Below are 17,542 nucleotides of genomic sequence, written 5' to 3' on the forward strand. Positions count from 1 at the left end.
CACTATGCTTGTATTACTTTTATTATTAATCTGATTTAGCACATACAGGTGTTCTCAATTATTATTTCAGAAGGGGAAATGACAGGAAAAAAGGAAGGGGAAGTTCAGTGGTACATGTTTATTTTAGTCCACATTCTTATTTTAAAAGATACCGACAGTCCAGGAGGGATGACAGGCTTCAGATTTGGACACTCCCATATAYTTCTGATCTGCATGTGTATGTTGTGCCTTTCTATTTTAAGTAAGGCTTTTATAAGTTTTGCTTTTTGTTTTATTTAGAAGAATTCAACTAGTAGGAATAGTTGGAAGAGTGGTACAATGTGTGTTAATATAGTCCCATTTTTCCCTCTCAAATATTCATTCATATGATGGTTTGTTTTCCTGGCAGATATAGATACGATCTGTTTTTGAAGAACAATCAGATTGATATTTTTTTTCCCCCCATCCTTCCAAAAGCAAAGGAACCCTTTCCTATTAAGAAATTTCCTCCAGCCTCCCAGTTATTTAAAATGGTCCCAGTTGCTAAGAAGTTAATTTTTTAAGTTGATGCGTTTTAGATGTCTGAAATGTTTCTACCAGTTATTTTCCCAGTAAACTTATCAACATGATACACGTCTGCTGAGGAGGAAGGAAGACTGCATGGGATCAGAAAGTGTTTTTGCTTCCAACAAAATTCATTAAAGGAAGACAATACTATTCCTGAATGTTGAAGCAGGCTAAATACAGTTTCTTACTAGCTTTTTGTTCCTTCTCCTGCTGCTAACTTTTTGCATGTAGAGAAGATTAATGCAACAATTTTGTGGATCACAAAAGAAGCAGAGAACTCATTATTTTGCCTTCCTGCAGTTAATGTGTAAGGATCTACATAGAAAATGTAGCTCTTATTCTGTTTGTAAGAGAGGTGGGTTGTTCCAGTTCTGTTGATGCTTCATAGTTTTATTTTGTTTTCTTTCTTTCTGGGTCACTTGCTCACTCTTTCTCTTCCCTTTTGTCCATTAAGAGAATGGATTGAGCTGTGGAATATTCCTCTAGCTTTGCTTATGTGATTGTAAAGTAAGAACTAAATGCACTGTTGGTGCTATTTCTCTCTCTGTTCTCCACTCTGGATCCTGTATGGTGTTGACAGGAATGATGATAAACATTCGTTGTCCTTTGACATGAAGAGGCAATCATACACAGTTTACTGTTTTATATTCTCTGCTGCTTGAATTACATCCAGCGAGAGGAAAGATTTTTGCCAAGAATAGAGTAATGCTTGAACTATAGTATTTGTGGCCATAAATACATTTTTTTTTCTTGTTTTTAGCTGATTAGTCTTTCTAAAATCTTTTGTTGGTTTAAAACAATGAATCATGGCAATGTCTTTGATAGCTGTTAGGATCATTTGCTCTTGGAACTTCTGCCCTTGTCATTGCCCCCTTCAACAGAAAAATCACTTATGTATGTCTCTTGTGAGACAGATGGAGCCTTATATGTAAATTTACTTAAGATGAATACTTAATATTTGTCATAACTTTATTATAATATCAAACAAAGCTTAATATTGCACAATGAGAGGATGGCAAAGCTCCCCTAGTGCAACTTTGCCTATTTAGGTGAAACTTGATCTAGCCTATCTTGTTCCTGTCACAACTGTGGCCTGTCTTGTTTCTGTAGAACATCTTATCACTGCTCGTCATTCCTGCTTGAATTCGTATGCCAGTAGACCAAAAATACTCCATTTAAGTAGTTTTTCGCTGTAGTTGTTGCATAGAAACTGTTCTAGGTTTTAGCTCTACACAATATATTTAAATTCAGTAGTGTTTACAGCTATCCACATGAAGAATATTTTAAGGATGGTTCTTCAGAATATTATCAAAACATCAAAAGAGAAATCTTGGCTACCAGAAAAGACTGGACTGAACTCTAAAAATTGGAAGGACAGAGTTATAAAAAAGAAGGTGGGATTACTTTGTTTTGTGTTTATTTGCTGTAAAATAAAGCACTGTTTGTTTTCTTTTTGTAAAACCTAACAGTGAATCTTTATAATGGGTTAGAGTGTTTGTATGTGGAATTTTCCCTTGAAGATCATAGAGTATCACCTCATACAGGTTTGTTTTATATATGAAATGTCTAAAACTTGTAAATTTTCCTTGTGTAAGTTCAGTTTAATGTTTTTTATTTTTGATTCAGCCAAAGTGGAGGCCTGAGAACAAAACAGAACAGTTCTTAAATCTGCCATTTAGTGATAAAACTACAGACATAGWACTGGAAGCCGTTATTTTCTATTATGTGCAATTTCCACTCTGATGATGGGAGGAAAACTGTCTCCAGACTGCCTCTTGAATCCCAAAGGATTTATTCTCTTTTCAATTTTTACATTTTTGCCAAGTCAGATAACATTACATCTACGATTGAGCGGTTGGTATTGCCTGAAAGCAATACACCAAACAATCAGTATTTTGTTAATACTTTCCACTCAGTGGGAGAAAGCCACGGCAGTCCCTTCTTATTTTGGCCTATTGAAAGCAAAGGGCAAGAGTAGCAATGATTTCAGTTGCAACTAGACAGATGGAAATCTGTGTGTCTGTAGATTTCATAAGAGTTGCTTCTGGTTTGTAAAATAAAACAGTGAGAAAGCAGTGTTCCAGTGCTGCAAAATTGCCTTTATTAGTTGATGAAAGGCACAGTGTCTTTAGTAAAGATACTTAGTTTAATAGTATTCTTATAGTGTCATAAATGAAAAGACACAAATGTCTGTCTCTTTGTGACCTATAATTTTTTTGATTAGATTATTTCCTATGCGGTAGTTTGGTCAAGCTTTTCTGGAATTCAGTGTGTTTTGGATGACTTTGCTGTAGCGTTGACAAGGTCGAACACAAGACTGTAGAAACATCAGCGCCTCCCTTTCCCTAGCCCTGGCCAAAATATTTTTAATAATATGAGAACACTTAGTTCTCTGATACAAATTCTGTTGGATATTTCCGTCTCATGCAGATTTTGAAGATTGAGTTGTCTTTCAGGAAAATAAACTCAAAACCTCATGCTTAACCTTGTTCTTCTTCAGCTTTGCCTCGTGTTGCCAGAATGAGTGGTCTTTCAAAACGGATTATAATCTAATCCAAATATGCAGAAACTGTGAATGGGACCTTTCCTCATGCTCATCCACAGTAAAAGTATGATATTTTATTTTTTAATCTGTTGTCTGTTCTTTAGTCTTTAAGGCAGTTGCTGTTTGTAGTGTTTTTGTTTGTTTGTTTTTTAATTTCGATGAATACAACTTTTTCTGAATGGGAAGCTGAGATTCTTATGCAATCAAGTGATCTCTGAAGCTGAGTCATTTTGGAGTCATTTTCTTTTGTTTTTAATTTATTGCCAATTCACGTGAGTTTTACAGCACTACAGTACATTGTTCTTCAACAGCATGTCTTCCTTGCATGCTTTGGAAAGTAAAATGTTTAGTAGTAAATATATATTCTTAACTATCCTTAATGAAACAAATAAGTGTCATAGAAAAGCTCTGAGGCTTCTGGGCTGAGATCAGTCTTCTGTTTTACCCTCTGAAATTGGTTGATAGATGGCAAAGACTCATTTGGAATAGTCCTATAACAAATCAGGGAATACCAACTTGCAAGTTTAGAGTACTTGCCTGTGTTTAAGTTGTGAACCCGGTAAGGGTGGCTGGGAAAAGCAGCATCAACTGATGAGAACACAGAGCCCTTCAAGAGTTACCAGTTTCCACCTTTAATAGTAGATGTGCGTTACGAAAGATAGCATATGACCCATGGTCTTTTAGACAACGGAACAAAATGAACTTGCAGAGGAAATCTCAAAACCTTCATCTGGAGAGAATAAAAATCTCTCCCTCTGTATTGTATGTTGCCTAACGAAGAAATCTGCTCAGCGAGAAGTTGGTGCATCTAGAATTATCGCCACACTCAGAAGTCTCTTGCATGGTAACTAGTGTCTTGGCAGTCCTTTGGTAGAATTATTTGCATCAAGGAGCAACAACAAGATCTCTTGCTGTTCCTCCAGGTGTAACAATTTAGGAATCAAGCCAACAGATAATATGATGCAGGGATGTTGAACTCATTCTGTAGCAAGTGCCAAATTACATTTTCTGCTAGCAAACATCACAAGAGGCATGTTTTATATATTTCTGTAACTTCAGGCTGTGTTCCTTTAGATAATGACATTAAATACTGCACTTAGACAGATTTCCTTTTAAATTAATAGTTTTATTTGTAATGCAACCTCTTTATTAACTTGTCCCTTTTCAGCTATGCTCATTTTCCCCTCTGTAGCCACATGTTAACTTCCAGTCTTTTTAATTAATTTATCCAAATCCCAGCTGCTGCTTGGTTTTAAAGGAACCATTCAAATTTAAAAGACAGCATTCCAATGGTGTGACAAACAGCAAATAGCTTCTGTAAAGATAATGTGTGAAGAGCTGGCTATGGTGTAGCACTGTAGCTTGACAATGACTTCTAATATAACAAAGTATATTTGGAAATCTGGTATAGGATTATAATGTCTAAGTGGTCATGTCACCCCTCTTCTGTCTTAGACCTGTGCTGGAAACTTTCATTTGTTAGGTCAGCTGTTTTTCAGCTGCATTCACATCTTGTTCGTTGCAGCCTGCAGAGCATCCATTTGGGTCTCAGTGGATTGCTGGTGATGCTCACACGTGTGAACTTCTTAGTTGCTGTCGTTTCCATTAGGTATGTTCTAGAGGACGGCAAGTCTCTTACTGAGCTACTGTTATATTTTCACCAATAATCTGCGGACCTGCCTTGCTTAGCTGAATATATTTCGACATGTACTGATAGTTGCTCTTTCTTTAGCGAAAATTGTGGCTTATTCTTGTCATAGAAAGCCTCTCACCTGAAAGAGGAAAAGGCTTCAAATTCCATATCTACAATTGATCTGTAGCTTTTTATATTTTAGTAACAAAGAGCAAGTATCCCTTCAGCAACTAAATATCAAGGTTTTTGAAATAGGCTGAATCCTGTTCGCCTCTTGTCAGACAAAAAAGCTCATTTACTGAAGAAGGACAAAGACAAGAGTCATAGAAGTCCTCAGAGGAAAATTCTGTGGCTGTTGTCTCTGCATGGAACCATGGCATACATATAGGCATAAAAAGTGAAGGAAAGACTTTTTTTTAAAAATTCCTTTTAATGATATGCTTCCAGGTTTTTATAAGAGGAATTAAATACTTTTTTTAAAGTGGCAACTTGTGTGCTTTAGCAAGAGAAGTGGTTTTATGCTCCATTACCAAGTTTGCTGTTACAACTGTTGACCAACAAGACTATTTTTTTTCCGGCTACATTTTCTGTAGCTGGGTTGTCTTGTGCAGAGCTGTATGAATGTGATTTTTTTCTTTTTTTCTTTTTTTTTTTCTTTCAGTGATTGCCAAACTGTAAGTTAACACAGCTAGCTTATGGGCTTATCCAAAGAATGCTTTTGTGAGATGAGTATAGTTAAAGTAGATTTAAACAGCAAATTTTCTAATTTGATTAAAATTGACAATATGATGCACAAATAATATTAGCTTGTTTCATTTTTGAGTAAGCTCATAAATRCTCAAGTTTATTGATAGTGAAATTTTGTATTTAATATTTGTTAGCAGCCTTTGGCTGAATTGTCTGACATTTTAGTGTCAAAGTCCTGCTTCCAATTTTGTGAGTTCCTTTGCAGGCCATACGAAGGCAGTAGGCTTCACATATGAAGGTGTAGTAGGAAACATATTATCAGTTTCACTCTTTAAGTAATTACTGATGATTTAGTGAATTCAAGTATTCAATTTGGCAGAAWAGTTCCCCCATTTTATACGTTCTTTGTAAATTGAAGTCTCTGTTGGTTACACTACCTTTGTGCATTTTACCAATGCAGTCAACAGGCGTGACTGGGCTTTAAGTTTTGGTCTGAACTCTAAGTTTGTACAGCTTGGATGTGAGGATGATGTGAGGAAATGTGTTCAGAAATATGGAAATAGTACTCAACTATTTCTCACCTCATACATGGGGAAGGGGAAAAGGTGTTAAAGGGAAGTATCCTCCTAATGAAAATCACTGTAAGCGATAGTAAATTTGCTTTACATTTTGAGGCTTATTTGCAATAAATAAGACTCATGAACACATTGCAAGAAATTCTACAGGAAATCTATTTTTAAAAAGAACAGTTGCATTGTGAAGGTAAATAATCATTGGAATAAAGCATGCTGTTAAATAACTTGTTTATTTGGCTGACTTAACGTTTCATTTTTAATATAGGGAAATGGGATGGTTTAATCTTCTTATGGCAGAACTGTTTCATTACTGTTTTTCTGGTGTTTAGTTATAATCAACATCAGAGATTTATTTGGGATATGTTTGTCCTGAAATCTCTCAGTATAAAGAAAAACTCAGGACTTGACTCAAGAACATATCTTCAGATGCTTTTAATTAAAGCAGTTTTGTGGTTATACTTTCATAGTTTGGTTTCTTTTAAAATGTGATTGCTTAAAGCATCGTTTAATTAAGTCAATGGTCTTGAAAACAGACAGTATTCATACTGCAAATAAAGTTAAATTCTGCTTTAATACTTGAAATAATGTAACTAGAATTTCTGTTGTTGTAGCTGATATAAGATTTACGTAGGGGTATAAATTCCACGCAAGAGAACTTGCATGAGATGACTGATAATTTGCAGCTTTTCTCTATAGTATGCCCAATGCTGCACATAGAATGGTCAGTGTGACTCATCACCAAAGGGGTGATTTTTCACCTCTTAATATTTTTCTTGCATCTCATTTTTTCTAGTCACTTACAAACTTTGATTCAGTCTGAAGTTTTATTTGGTTGATGGGTCTTTGCCACTTCAGTGAAATTTGATTTTTGATATTTCAGTTAAAATTGATTGCTAACGGCATCTAGCAGACTACTGGGACTCTCAGGTTAGCAAATTCAAGGTTGCAGAAGGTTTTGCATTCAAGATGGAATGTGACAACCTTATTAAAACTTCTTGAGAAATACTGAGGTCTTTACTGTTCAAGAGTTTTACTTTGAAGAAGTTTCTTTTCTTTGTTCACTGTTCTCATCCTAGAATTTTAGGCAGCCTTGGACTTAACTATTAAATGCTCTGAAGTGGTAAAGCGCAAGATTATGAATGTTTTTTTTGGAACTTTATTGGGGGAAGGCATAGTGAGAAGATAATGTCTTATTCCTCAGTAAAACAGAAGGAATGAAGTTGGCATTTTTGTCAGAAATGTATTCTGCACTGTAAGTCTATTGTCTATCATCCTTTTAATAATAGACACTTGATATACATGAAAAATCTGATCACTTCTCTGCTGGAAGAAAAGACGAGGGTTTTCTTTTTTTTCTTTTTTCTTTATCTCTTTACCTTTTCACACTGAAGTCTCTAGGCTGGTTTAGAAAAAGCAAAGGAAAAATCTAGTAAGACTAAGCAGCCGTGTATGAGTTTAGCCATATTTGATATCCAATATACTCTTAACTCACAATCATACACTTGATAATTCTTAATTTGACAGAAGTTATTAACATAAGAAGAACTATTATCATTAAAGCTACCAGTATAGCTTTTATACTATGTTGGCATTCCCATATCTAGAATTGGGTAAGGAAAACGGTGCATATCAAAAAGGGGGAAAAAAATCATATTATTCTTTAGTGTTCTTAGGATTTAAAACAAAGATAAAAAAACTAATGTTTCAGTATGTCCTGAAATAGTACTTGACTGATTGCTCTCTAATAGCTTATATCATTTATTTATTTATTTATTTATTTAAAGGAGGATGTCAGAAGGTAAGTTCTTACATTGGACTGTGTTAGCCTGAAACGCCAGTCTTCATTGTATTAACTATCTGAGTTAGTTAATAAATGCAACTTGGGCATAAAGCAACAAATGGATTTCGTGTACTAGTTTGGGGGTTGCAATTTTTCTTCTAATAGTCCAAGTTGTTTCACATCTTGGATGTATAATATCTTATTTGAGCTAAATATATTCTATTAGAAGGTATTGCTTGTCCCCATGAGAACTGTTAATAAAGAGCATCTATATAAATGTATACCCATTCTCTTTAATTTATTAAATAACAGCTGAATGTCAAAAGCATTGTATTTTTTTAGTAAGACTGTAGAAAAATGATGAGGAAAAAGATTTAATTCAGAATTGGAGTTTTAGCTTTATAGACTATTTTGTAACTGAGAAACAATGTGCTATGTCAGCTGTCATCTTCCTTTTTTGTGTTGTTACAGCTTTGTATCAGACATTGCCCTGTCCTAGGGGAGTGCAACTGAAGTTTCAAAACTCAAGTAGGAAAGTCAAGTGGATTCTAGGACGGCTTGAACAAACTCATCTAGAGCAAAGGAAATCAGACTTACCTGAAAGGTTTTTTTTTTTTCCCCCCCTTCTCTATTATAGCATGTGCAGTATTTAGTTGTGGCCTTTTGGCATCCCTGCTGTGGTAGGTGAGTTATGAATGCATCTCTGCTGCAGAGCTCTTGGAATCTTAATTTTAGGTAAAGTAAGAAGTGAACTGGACAGCTGGAGGAGTATGAGTAGACAAACTATTTAAATCAGCCTGATTGGCAGCTCTCTTTAGCATATTAGCAGCTTACTTCTGTCTAATATGTTTTATAGACAATACAGCAAAGTTCAAGGAAAATAATGACGTTGCTTTGCAGTTGCATGCAAGGAAGTCCACTCAAGCATGGAAAGAGCATAAAAACACCAGTTTAGCAAGTAGAGAGTAGAAGCTGGTGTCAAGGACCAATTCAAAGTCAGTTTCTTGATACTGAGTGAAAAATGATAGGGAAGAAGTTTCCACCTTACAAAGGGCGTTGTAAGTGTAGACCAATAAATTATGTTCATCTGGATTGGTACAGAAAGGTGACATGGTCAAAGCTACAGGCTAGAAAAATGACTTTTGCTGTGATAGTCTTCAAGGGTACAAAAGACACATGGTCATATGTGTCATACCAGTGAAAAGATGGAGAAATTGATATGCAAATTTTCAAGCTCTGAGAACATTAACTGGACCAGTTGATAGAAAAGGCTATCCATGCTTTACATATTGTACAGAAAGACTATAGATGGATCTGGGACACAAGGACTGAAAAAAATAATTGGTGCCTGTATTGCAGCTCATAATGATAGGTGTAGGATCCACATGTTACGATGAATCTGAAATCTAGGGAGGCATTGGAGAAAACTGGCTAAGAATCGTGTTACATCCACTTGGAACTCAAATTGATAGCTAGATGTTCACAAGAGATGATTGGAGATAGCCAAGATTTCAATTTCATCAGTAAGAGGTCAGGTCTAGAAAGATAAGACTGTGTCATCTCTATGGAAGGTGTCTGTTGAAATTTTTGTGGGTGACATTACCCAGCTGTAGAAAGAGATGAGAAAATAGATGAAGATAGATCCTATGGATTTTCCCCTCCCTTCTACCTCCTTCAGAAACTGCGGAGCTGATTAAGAGTGTCCTTTAAATAACACAGGGGAGTATAATTGGAAAGAAGGATTGGGATAGGAGAATGGAGAAAAGGGAGACAACATTCCAAGAGGAACTTGTACAACTATTTGACAACTGTTGTCAGGGCGGAGACAGTTTGGGTAGAGTACTGATTCTGAGGCTCTTCTAGGAGGTCAGTAAGCTCGGAAATGAATGAGATGGCAGAATAGTTTTTAAGGCAGGTTGTGATGTTGGTGTAGCTTCTCTGTGCATGGAAGAGACTTGAATTGTGAAGGGAGGACATGTTAGATGTTGGGGAGCAGTTAGAGGGAAGTAAAAAGAGATGAGAATTGATGAGAATTGGAATGAAGCCATTGACTTGGTAGCAGGAGTAGAGAAGAATAGCAGACATCTGTGATGGGGAGAAGGAAGAGAGGAGGGAAATATAAGATTTGGAGACTGATATTCAGTGTAGAACTAATACATGTTTTAGGAGCACTGTGGTGACTTACTCGAGAGTGTTGGGTTACTTCTGTTGTGCGACAGTGTCCAAGTATTAGGCATTTTGATGATAAAATTGAGAGATTATAAAATATATACTGCTATGGTTATGATCTCATTTAAGGCCCTGCTTTTTTACAAGATGGATTTTTACAATTGTTTCTATTTAGGAGTCCATTTAAAATGAGAAATCAAAGAACTTATGAGTTCACCTGTGTCCTAATTTTTGGCTAAGAACATTTTTTCATAAAGCTAGTTTTACTAAGGTGGCTGTACTGTGTATTTCACGTGTATGCTTTGATTGTATTCTTCAGCAGCATATTCCCAAGCTCCATCAATGCTTCTCTATTTTGTCGCTATGAGATACCTCTGATTCTTATTCCATCTCCACCACAAATAGGGACAGCTATGACACTGACTTGAAAATGCTAATTAATATGCAGTGTATTAATAATTTTCAATATTTTGAATCTTCCTTTGTATGTTTCAGACCATCTGTTTCATAGCCTGTGCTTCAACTCCTTTGGTGTTATTCAGACAATCTACTTAAAAACAAAACAAAACAAAACAAAAACTTACTTTAGTCAAATTTGCTTGAGGAATAGTATGGCAATAGTTGGCTACAGCATGTTTCTTCCTAATTGGTGAGCCTTTCAGAGATGCCTTTCTCTGGGCTGTCAAGCAGATGATATTGTGAGTCACCCCCTGCTTTGGAGAAGGCAATGCAGGTGTGGTCTGGGCTACAAGATAAAATATTGTGCTTGAGGTGCAGTAAATTTTGGCCTGGTCTTGCAAAGGGGGAACTGTGAATTTATATAGTGGATGCATGTTGAATTTATGGAGAATTGATGGAGATGTGTGTGTTAACTCACTCCAAGGTGTGTGTGTGTGTGTGTGTGTGTGTGTTTTGGTTTTTTTCCTTCTCTTTTTCAGCCTGTCTGCAGATGCAGACAGATAATCTTGAATAGAAAACAAGTTTTCTAGTGTGTTGTTATCTTCACTGATTAAAAAATGGGAACTTGGAAACTGTGTAGAACCACATGATGTCACTCTGTTCTTTTATAACAAGGTAACAGGTCTTTGGGATGAACAGTAAAGAGGCTCTACATATCATTTCTTGACTTCAGTAAAGTCAGTGTCTCATGACATTCTCGAAGTTTGGGAAACCTGGTTTATATTAAATTACTATAAAGTGTTATGAAGAAACTGTGTTTAGAAGATTGGCATGAATAATCCTCTGTCAAACTGGTGTTGTTTAGTTTAAACAGCTCTTCCTTACTACTTGCGCATTCTCTTAAATATAACTCCAGAGAAAAAGAAAAGTGTTTTCTACTATCCCTGTGGCCAGGTGAAGAAATAGTGGATTTAAGTAATGGCAAGGAAAGCTTTGACTAGATTTTAAGAAACTTAGCCTTTCAACAAGGATCCTGGATTTTTAGGGTGGATAGTTAAGGAAACTTGTGGAATTTCCATCATGAAAGGCTCTCCAGAACAGGTTAAACAGGCATCTCCACAGAATAATGTAGGTATAGTTGATCCTGCCTAAGGCCAAGAGACTGGATTAGGTGACCTCTTGAGGTTTCTTCTAAGCCTGTTTTTTGTATGTTCGTTATACGATTTTTTTCTTCTTAAATATGAGGTCAAATTCCAATACTGGATTCCATGTCAGATACTCATTCTGCAAAACAATCCCCAGGCTCCACTGAATATTGGAACTATGTCTGAATCTTTTCTTCCATGGGAAAAATAATTTTATGAGCTGTAACAAATAGGTTCTTGGAGGCATTTTCATTGTTATCTGTGGCTGCATCCTATCTGTACTATAGCTGCCTTTAATAATACTGTTGGAGAATCTTGGGCTAAATTCTAGTGTATTTACAGCTCTGGATGACTGCTTCCTGCTGTGAAATGTAGTTACTTTGAAAACTTCAGGATACCGTGTACAGGATTGGCAGGCTGAGAGAGTGGAAACATGGGCAGAAATAGCCTGGAGGACTGAGGGAGTAGACTGAGAGCTAGCAACCTGGGCTTTTGTTGGCATTTGTCCTGTGTTTACTTCTAAAACTTGGATAGACTGCTCTCCATCATTATTTAGCTGTTATTAATGCAAATCTCCAGTTTGATACATGTAGTATGTCTCATGAATGAAGAGTGTTACGAATGTAGGGTTTTTTCTAAGATCTGCCTATGCAGATTGAAGCACAACTGTTTAAGTGGAGTGTTCATTTAATGAAGAGTTGCTAAATAATTCGATTTAATCTTTGTGGTTCAACATTATTAATTTCGTCACATTTTTTAGGCTAAGACATCTATTAGGCTAACACATCTATTGTGTTAGTTCTGTCTTTTAAACATCACATTATCTCTGTTCCATCCCCGTGAGCTTACAGGACAGTAACATGTCTCATTTATGCATGGGAATCTGAGGTGCAGACAGAGAGAATGCTTGAAAGCATCTGCTTAATTTTGAGTAGGAGTGTAGGGTCAGGTATCTTTCAGAGGATTTACATAGAAATACATATCTTTGAATACAGCATTTACTGGTTGTCAAACCACTGAGTCTGTCAGGAAAAAATGAGTTCTTAGCATCATTGTGCTAGGACTTTGTACCTTGGTAGAATTTTTGTTTGCTTGTTTCTCAGCTATTAACCACATGCTTCCAGCTTTTGCAGTAAATTATTGGAGGGCCTGCAGAACATACACATTGAGAATACTGTATAAAGCTGAGGCCCTTAGTAGGGGAAATGTAGCAAGTGAGCATATTCTTAATGATCAGGTCATAATACATATGCAGCATGGAGGTGAGGTGAGTTAAGTTAAAGCATACAGTTTTGGGGTGCTTGACTTTGTAGCAAGCTAGGTCTGCTAACATGAAGAGGGGTGGGAATATCTCTGGGTGTATGTACTTGTGCACACATCTAATTTCAGGTGGAGCAAAGAATTTGAACTGATGTTTACTTCAACCTAGATTAATATTTGGGCGTTTAGTGCTGGGCTTTGTCCTTTCCAGATCCCATCCCACTCTTTCTTCTATTTCTTTTCCATTGTCTAATTTTCATTCCCTTGTCATTTGAAGTTAGTCATCTTGAGTGTTGCTAAAGAGGGAGAAAAAGAAAACAAACTATTTTCTATTTTGTGGCTGTCTACTTTCCAACTGGAATAGCTGGGAGCAGTTACTATAGGGAAAGTCTTCTTTTGATGTTGTAATTCCAAGTGAAGAGAGAGTGCTTAGTACCTCTGTGGGAAGGTTGCCCATACAACCCGATCAACATGCAAGCTATGGGGGGTAAATTAGCATGGAGAGAACTGACTCTTCAGAGACTTTTAGCTCTAGCAATTTTACTAAGCAAGTAAAATGCCATGCAAAATGTGATTCCCCCCCCCCCCCAATTTTCTGAGGTTTACAATTTGTCCGAAGATATCTGGTTAAATTGCAAAATTGCCTCCATCATATAAAGGGTAGCCCACCTGTGAAGGTTAGGTTACTATGCCAAAGCATGAATTTGTTTGTAACACTTAAATGCTCTGGTTTCAAAAATCTGATATAGCCAAAACTTGTTCCTTTCTTCCCAGCCTTATTCTCCCAGAACCAAGCCATTTTGACTGAAGCCTTAAAAAAGAAAAAAAGGAAAAAAAAAACACCCTGTCAATTCAATGTACCAAAGATCACAAAAATTCAACACAAAAGACTAGAGCTTTGGCAAAGTTACAAGAAACTGAAAAGTACTTCCATCAGTAGTGTTAATGAGCCTTAATCATCCTTTTCCATCTAACGGGGGATTATAAATTTTACCCATATTCTTATTCATGTCATTTTTAAAAATATTCTACTCCTTTTATTTTGTTGTCTTTCAGATGATACTAACTGTGTTTCTGAGCAACAATGAGCAGATTTTGACAGAAGTTCCAATTACACCAGAAACAACCTGTCGTGATGTAGTAGAGTTCTGCAAAGAGCCTGGAGAAGGAAGCTGCCATCTGGCTGAAGTATGGCGTGGAAATGGTAAGAAAAATGTTTGGTGGAAACCAATTTAAATATATATGCTGTGTATAAAAAGGTAAAACTTACTTTTATATATGAATCATTTTGAATTTTACTTTGCTTTTTTTTGTAGCAACCTTAGATGCAAAAATAGTAAGACTTCTGAATGTGGAAATTCAATGTCTGTAAAGATAAATGCAACTCTTCTTGATTTTTTTTTTTTTCTTAATTCTTTCTCAGTGTGGAATATTTGGTAAAATGTGCAGGTTAGTAAGATGTCAGTGCTCTGAATTTCAGATTTCCAGCTTACATAAACAAGTCAAAGGATTCAGTATCCCCATTCTCCTCCCCTTCCCCCCTCCCCCAAAGAAAAGGTGGGGGTGGAGTATTTTCAGCTCTAGAAGACACTTATTTCAAATAAGCATACAACATATGTAGGATGGGGAATATTTAAATGACAATACGGGATCTCAATGATATTCTTGTATAAATGAGTGCAGATCACTACCTGGATTTCTTTCTAATCCTGTTTCCTCCCTGTGAGGCATATGAACAGGGCCTGAGATTTAAGAACAAGTATGGGGTTTTTTCCTCCTGTATCATGAGTAATAGAAGTTCTGCAGTCAGAACTGTGCCAGAACTGGACACATCTCCATCTTCTTTGTGAACATTTCCCCTCAAAGGTTTGACAGCCTTCCTGGGTGTAGGGGAGGGCAGCGGTGCCTGTCTCCTGTTGGTGCTGCAGTTGTTACGTCACAGAATAATTGGATGGGCGTTTCTTTTCAGAAATGGGTAAAAAAAAAAACCTATTATGGATTCTTTTTCTAGATGAGTTCTTTCGGTTATGCATAGTCCAAGCCTCCTGGTTGTAGTATGTTAATATATGGAGGTTATAGTATATAGTATCAATATATGGATGTGAGTGGAATCAGTGGGTGGGTGAGGATTATGGTTTGGTAGGTTCTTATCTTTCAGTTACTAAGGTTGCCCCTATTTGAGCTTTTTATATCCTCTGTTTTGTATAATGACTGATGAGGTCATGAGTTGATATAGGATTCTTAAATCTTTCATAGAGGCAGGTTTGTTTGTTTGTTTTCAGTTTTATGTTTGTTTTGTCAGAGAAGCTTATTGCATTCTTCAGATGCCTACAGAGCCCTTCGGTATCAGCAATATAGAATAGTTTCCTCCTGGAATATCTTTTTCTTCCATAAACTGTTCTAAGACTCTATAAAGGCAAAAGGTGCCTCAAGAAGTCATTTCCGAATTGGATTTGAACTCGCAGAGTTTAGGCAAGAGTAAGCAGGCGAGAAGTTAAGCATGTCTGCAGTTCTAGGAATACAAATTCAGTTCATATTTAGAAAACTGCCTTTAAGGATAAAACTTACAAGGTGCTTAAGACTTTTTCAAATTGGAAGTGATGAGTCTAACTGTCACTTGTATAGATTTATAAAATAGATCTGCAGATTAAGTGTTAAATAGTTCTGAAATATCCCTAATATCTTGCAATTGGTTGTCTGTTAAAGTGTAACATATATGGTGGTATTTGTCCTCCATTCATTGTTTCTGCTTTTGCCTTCACAGTGCTTTGAGGGTGTACTGCCTCAAAAATGCGGAGAATGTTATCAGCTAGCTTCAAAGGATGGCTGGAAACTACTCAGTGATCCACAGCATTTTTGAGACACTTATGCCTTGCAACCCTGGCAAATACAAGCACAAATTTTCTATATTAACTTCTAAGATTGAGAAAATATTTTATTTGTGGATGTAACATGTAATTTCTCAAAATGTTGAGTATTTGAAGCTAAACGTTTCTATAGAGTGGGTCACTACAAAGAAATAAATAAAAAAATCTCCAGAAAGATGCAATGGAGGGACTAAGACTAAATTTAGCTATTTACCATGTGAGTTATGTGTCCCCGCTATAATCAAGAGAGATGTAGATATTGCAGTCAGTGGGACGTAGAGATCACTGATTTCAGCTAGTAGTTGTCTATTTGATCCTGAGCATCAGAGCTCACACTGTTCTCTGAAGCAGACACCTGCATACATGCACCTAAATTTAATTATCTTAACGTGGAGCAGAATCCTGCCAAGGCCTCTACTTGTTGAATGAGGCTGTCAGACTGTTCAAAATGAACTGGTGACTCCAAGTTTCTTTAAAACTCACATGAAGGTGCCTTCATAAATCTAGCTTCACTTGCTTAAGTATCCTAAGTGATAACTATATGGCTTCTACTTCATTATAAGTATGGAATAGAAAGGATTAAAGAGAATGAAAGCGAAAATGAGACGTTCAGATATGGGAACTCTGATCCAATTTGTTGTTATCATCTGTTTCTTGAACTCCCAAACAGGCTGGTGTTGCCAGCAAAAATGATGGCCTGCGCACTGACTTTGAGTCTCTCTGACAGGAATTTCACCACAAGCATTTTCATTTGCTTTTCTTAAATGTAGGGTACTGTCATAAAGTCTATGCGGTGGCGGCTTTACCTTCCTGCCGCATGGTTTGGGGGTATGTGAGTTTCTCAGTGAAACAACCTGAAGAATGTTTTTAACATGGCAAAACAATGTATTTTTCCTTCAGCTGTTCCTGAGAGCTAGGGTAAAAATCTTTTCACTGAAGCTTTTAAAAATAATTTTGCCTGGAGCAGAGATCTGATGTAGAAAACCTGAGTCTAAAGAGTTAAACTTGACAGTTACAAACAACTCAAACTATGGTTCAGAGTGGGAAGTGTGAAGTGATTTGCAAAGGAATTGTTGCATGCTGTGCCAGGAAGAAAATATATTATATATGGAGAGATGTATTTATTCTGTCTCTAACCCCTCAGCCCTGATCCTCAACAGAGGTCTACAGATGTTTTTTCAAAAGACATTTTGGAAAGTAAAATTCAAAACAATAATTGATAGTGAAAGTCATGGATTGAATAAACACCTTGGGGTGGGATTTTTTTGTTTTTTTGTTTTTTGTAGCACACTATAAATGGTTGGTTTTTTACTGATCTCTGCATATTGCATAGGTGATATATCACAGCTTTCTCTTTTTTTCATAAGACAGAACCATCATACTCTTCCTCTTCCTAATGTGCTTACCTTCTCTGTTCTGCAGGTAGCCACAGCCTCTTGTTTTAGATACTCTGAATAATACATGCCTAGTTGAATTCAAAGCGGTTAGGTTTGTAGACTGTAGTTTTTGTATTGGATTAAAAAAAAAGTTTGTATGCCCCAAATCTTGTCAAATTTCTAACCAGTATCAGAATAATAAGAATATTTTCTCCTAATAATCTTCACTACTTTGTTGTATATGAATACCTGTATACAGATAAACACCTGAAAAATGCATCATTTTATTTTTAGAGCGTGTCAGAAACAGGCCATTTCCAGAAAAATGCTGTTATTAAAATCCATGCAACTTTGGCACCAAAGATTATGCAAAATGTCTAGAATTTAGAGGGGGATTGCAATAGCTTATATCTTTATTATCTTAGTTTTTCTATGCTTGCATATGTGTAGCAAGGAAATGGTTGAGGAGCTTCCCAAGAGTTGTAAAATAGTTGAGGTATTGTTTGTATTACAGTTAAGAAACTGATTTTTCTCAGAGTTGCCTACCATAAGGGGATTTC

At 36.3% G+C, this 17,542-nt stretch overlaps 1 protein-coding gene across 3 annotated transcripts in view; it reads left to right on the forward strand.

Moving 5' to 3' along the window:
- The first annotated feature begins 4,680 nt into the window (after positions 1-4,680).
- Positions 4,681-17,542, forward strand: part of PPP1R13B (protein phosphatase 1 regulatory subunit 13B) — a 57,740-nt gene continuing 44,878 nt past the window's right edge. For 2 of the 3 annotated variants that reach the window (XM_026079494.1, XM_026079497.1), the window contains exons 1-2: positions 8,291-8,370; positions 13,796-13,943. In XM_026079494.1, the coding sequence (XP_025935279.1) occupies positions 13,796-13,943 (148 nt within the window). In that variant the 5' untranslated portion in view covers positions 8,291-8,370. Of the gene's footprint in view, positions 4,701-8,290; positions 8,371-13,795; positions 13,944-17,542 lie in introns of those variants that run through there. The other variant, XM_026079495.1, reaches the window with a different exon arrangement.

This window comes from Apteryx rowi, unplaced genomic scaffold, assembly GCF_003343035.1.
Source record: "Apteryx rowi isolate R43461 unplaced genomic scaffold, aptRow1 scaffold_5, whole genome shotgun sequence".
NCBI classification, from domain to species: domain Eukaryota; kingdom Metazoa; phylum Chordata; class Aves; order Apterygiformes; family Apterygidae; genus Apteryx; species Apteryx rowi.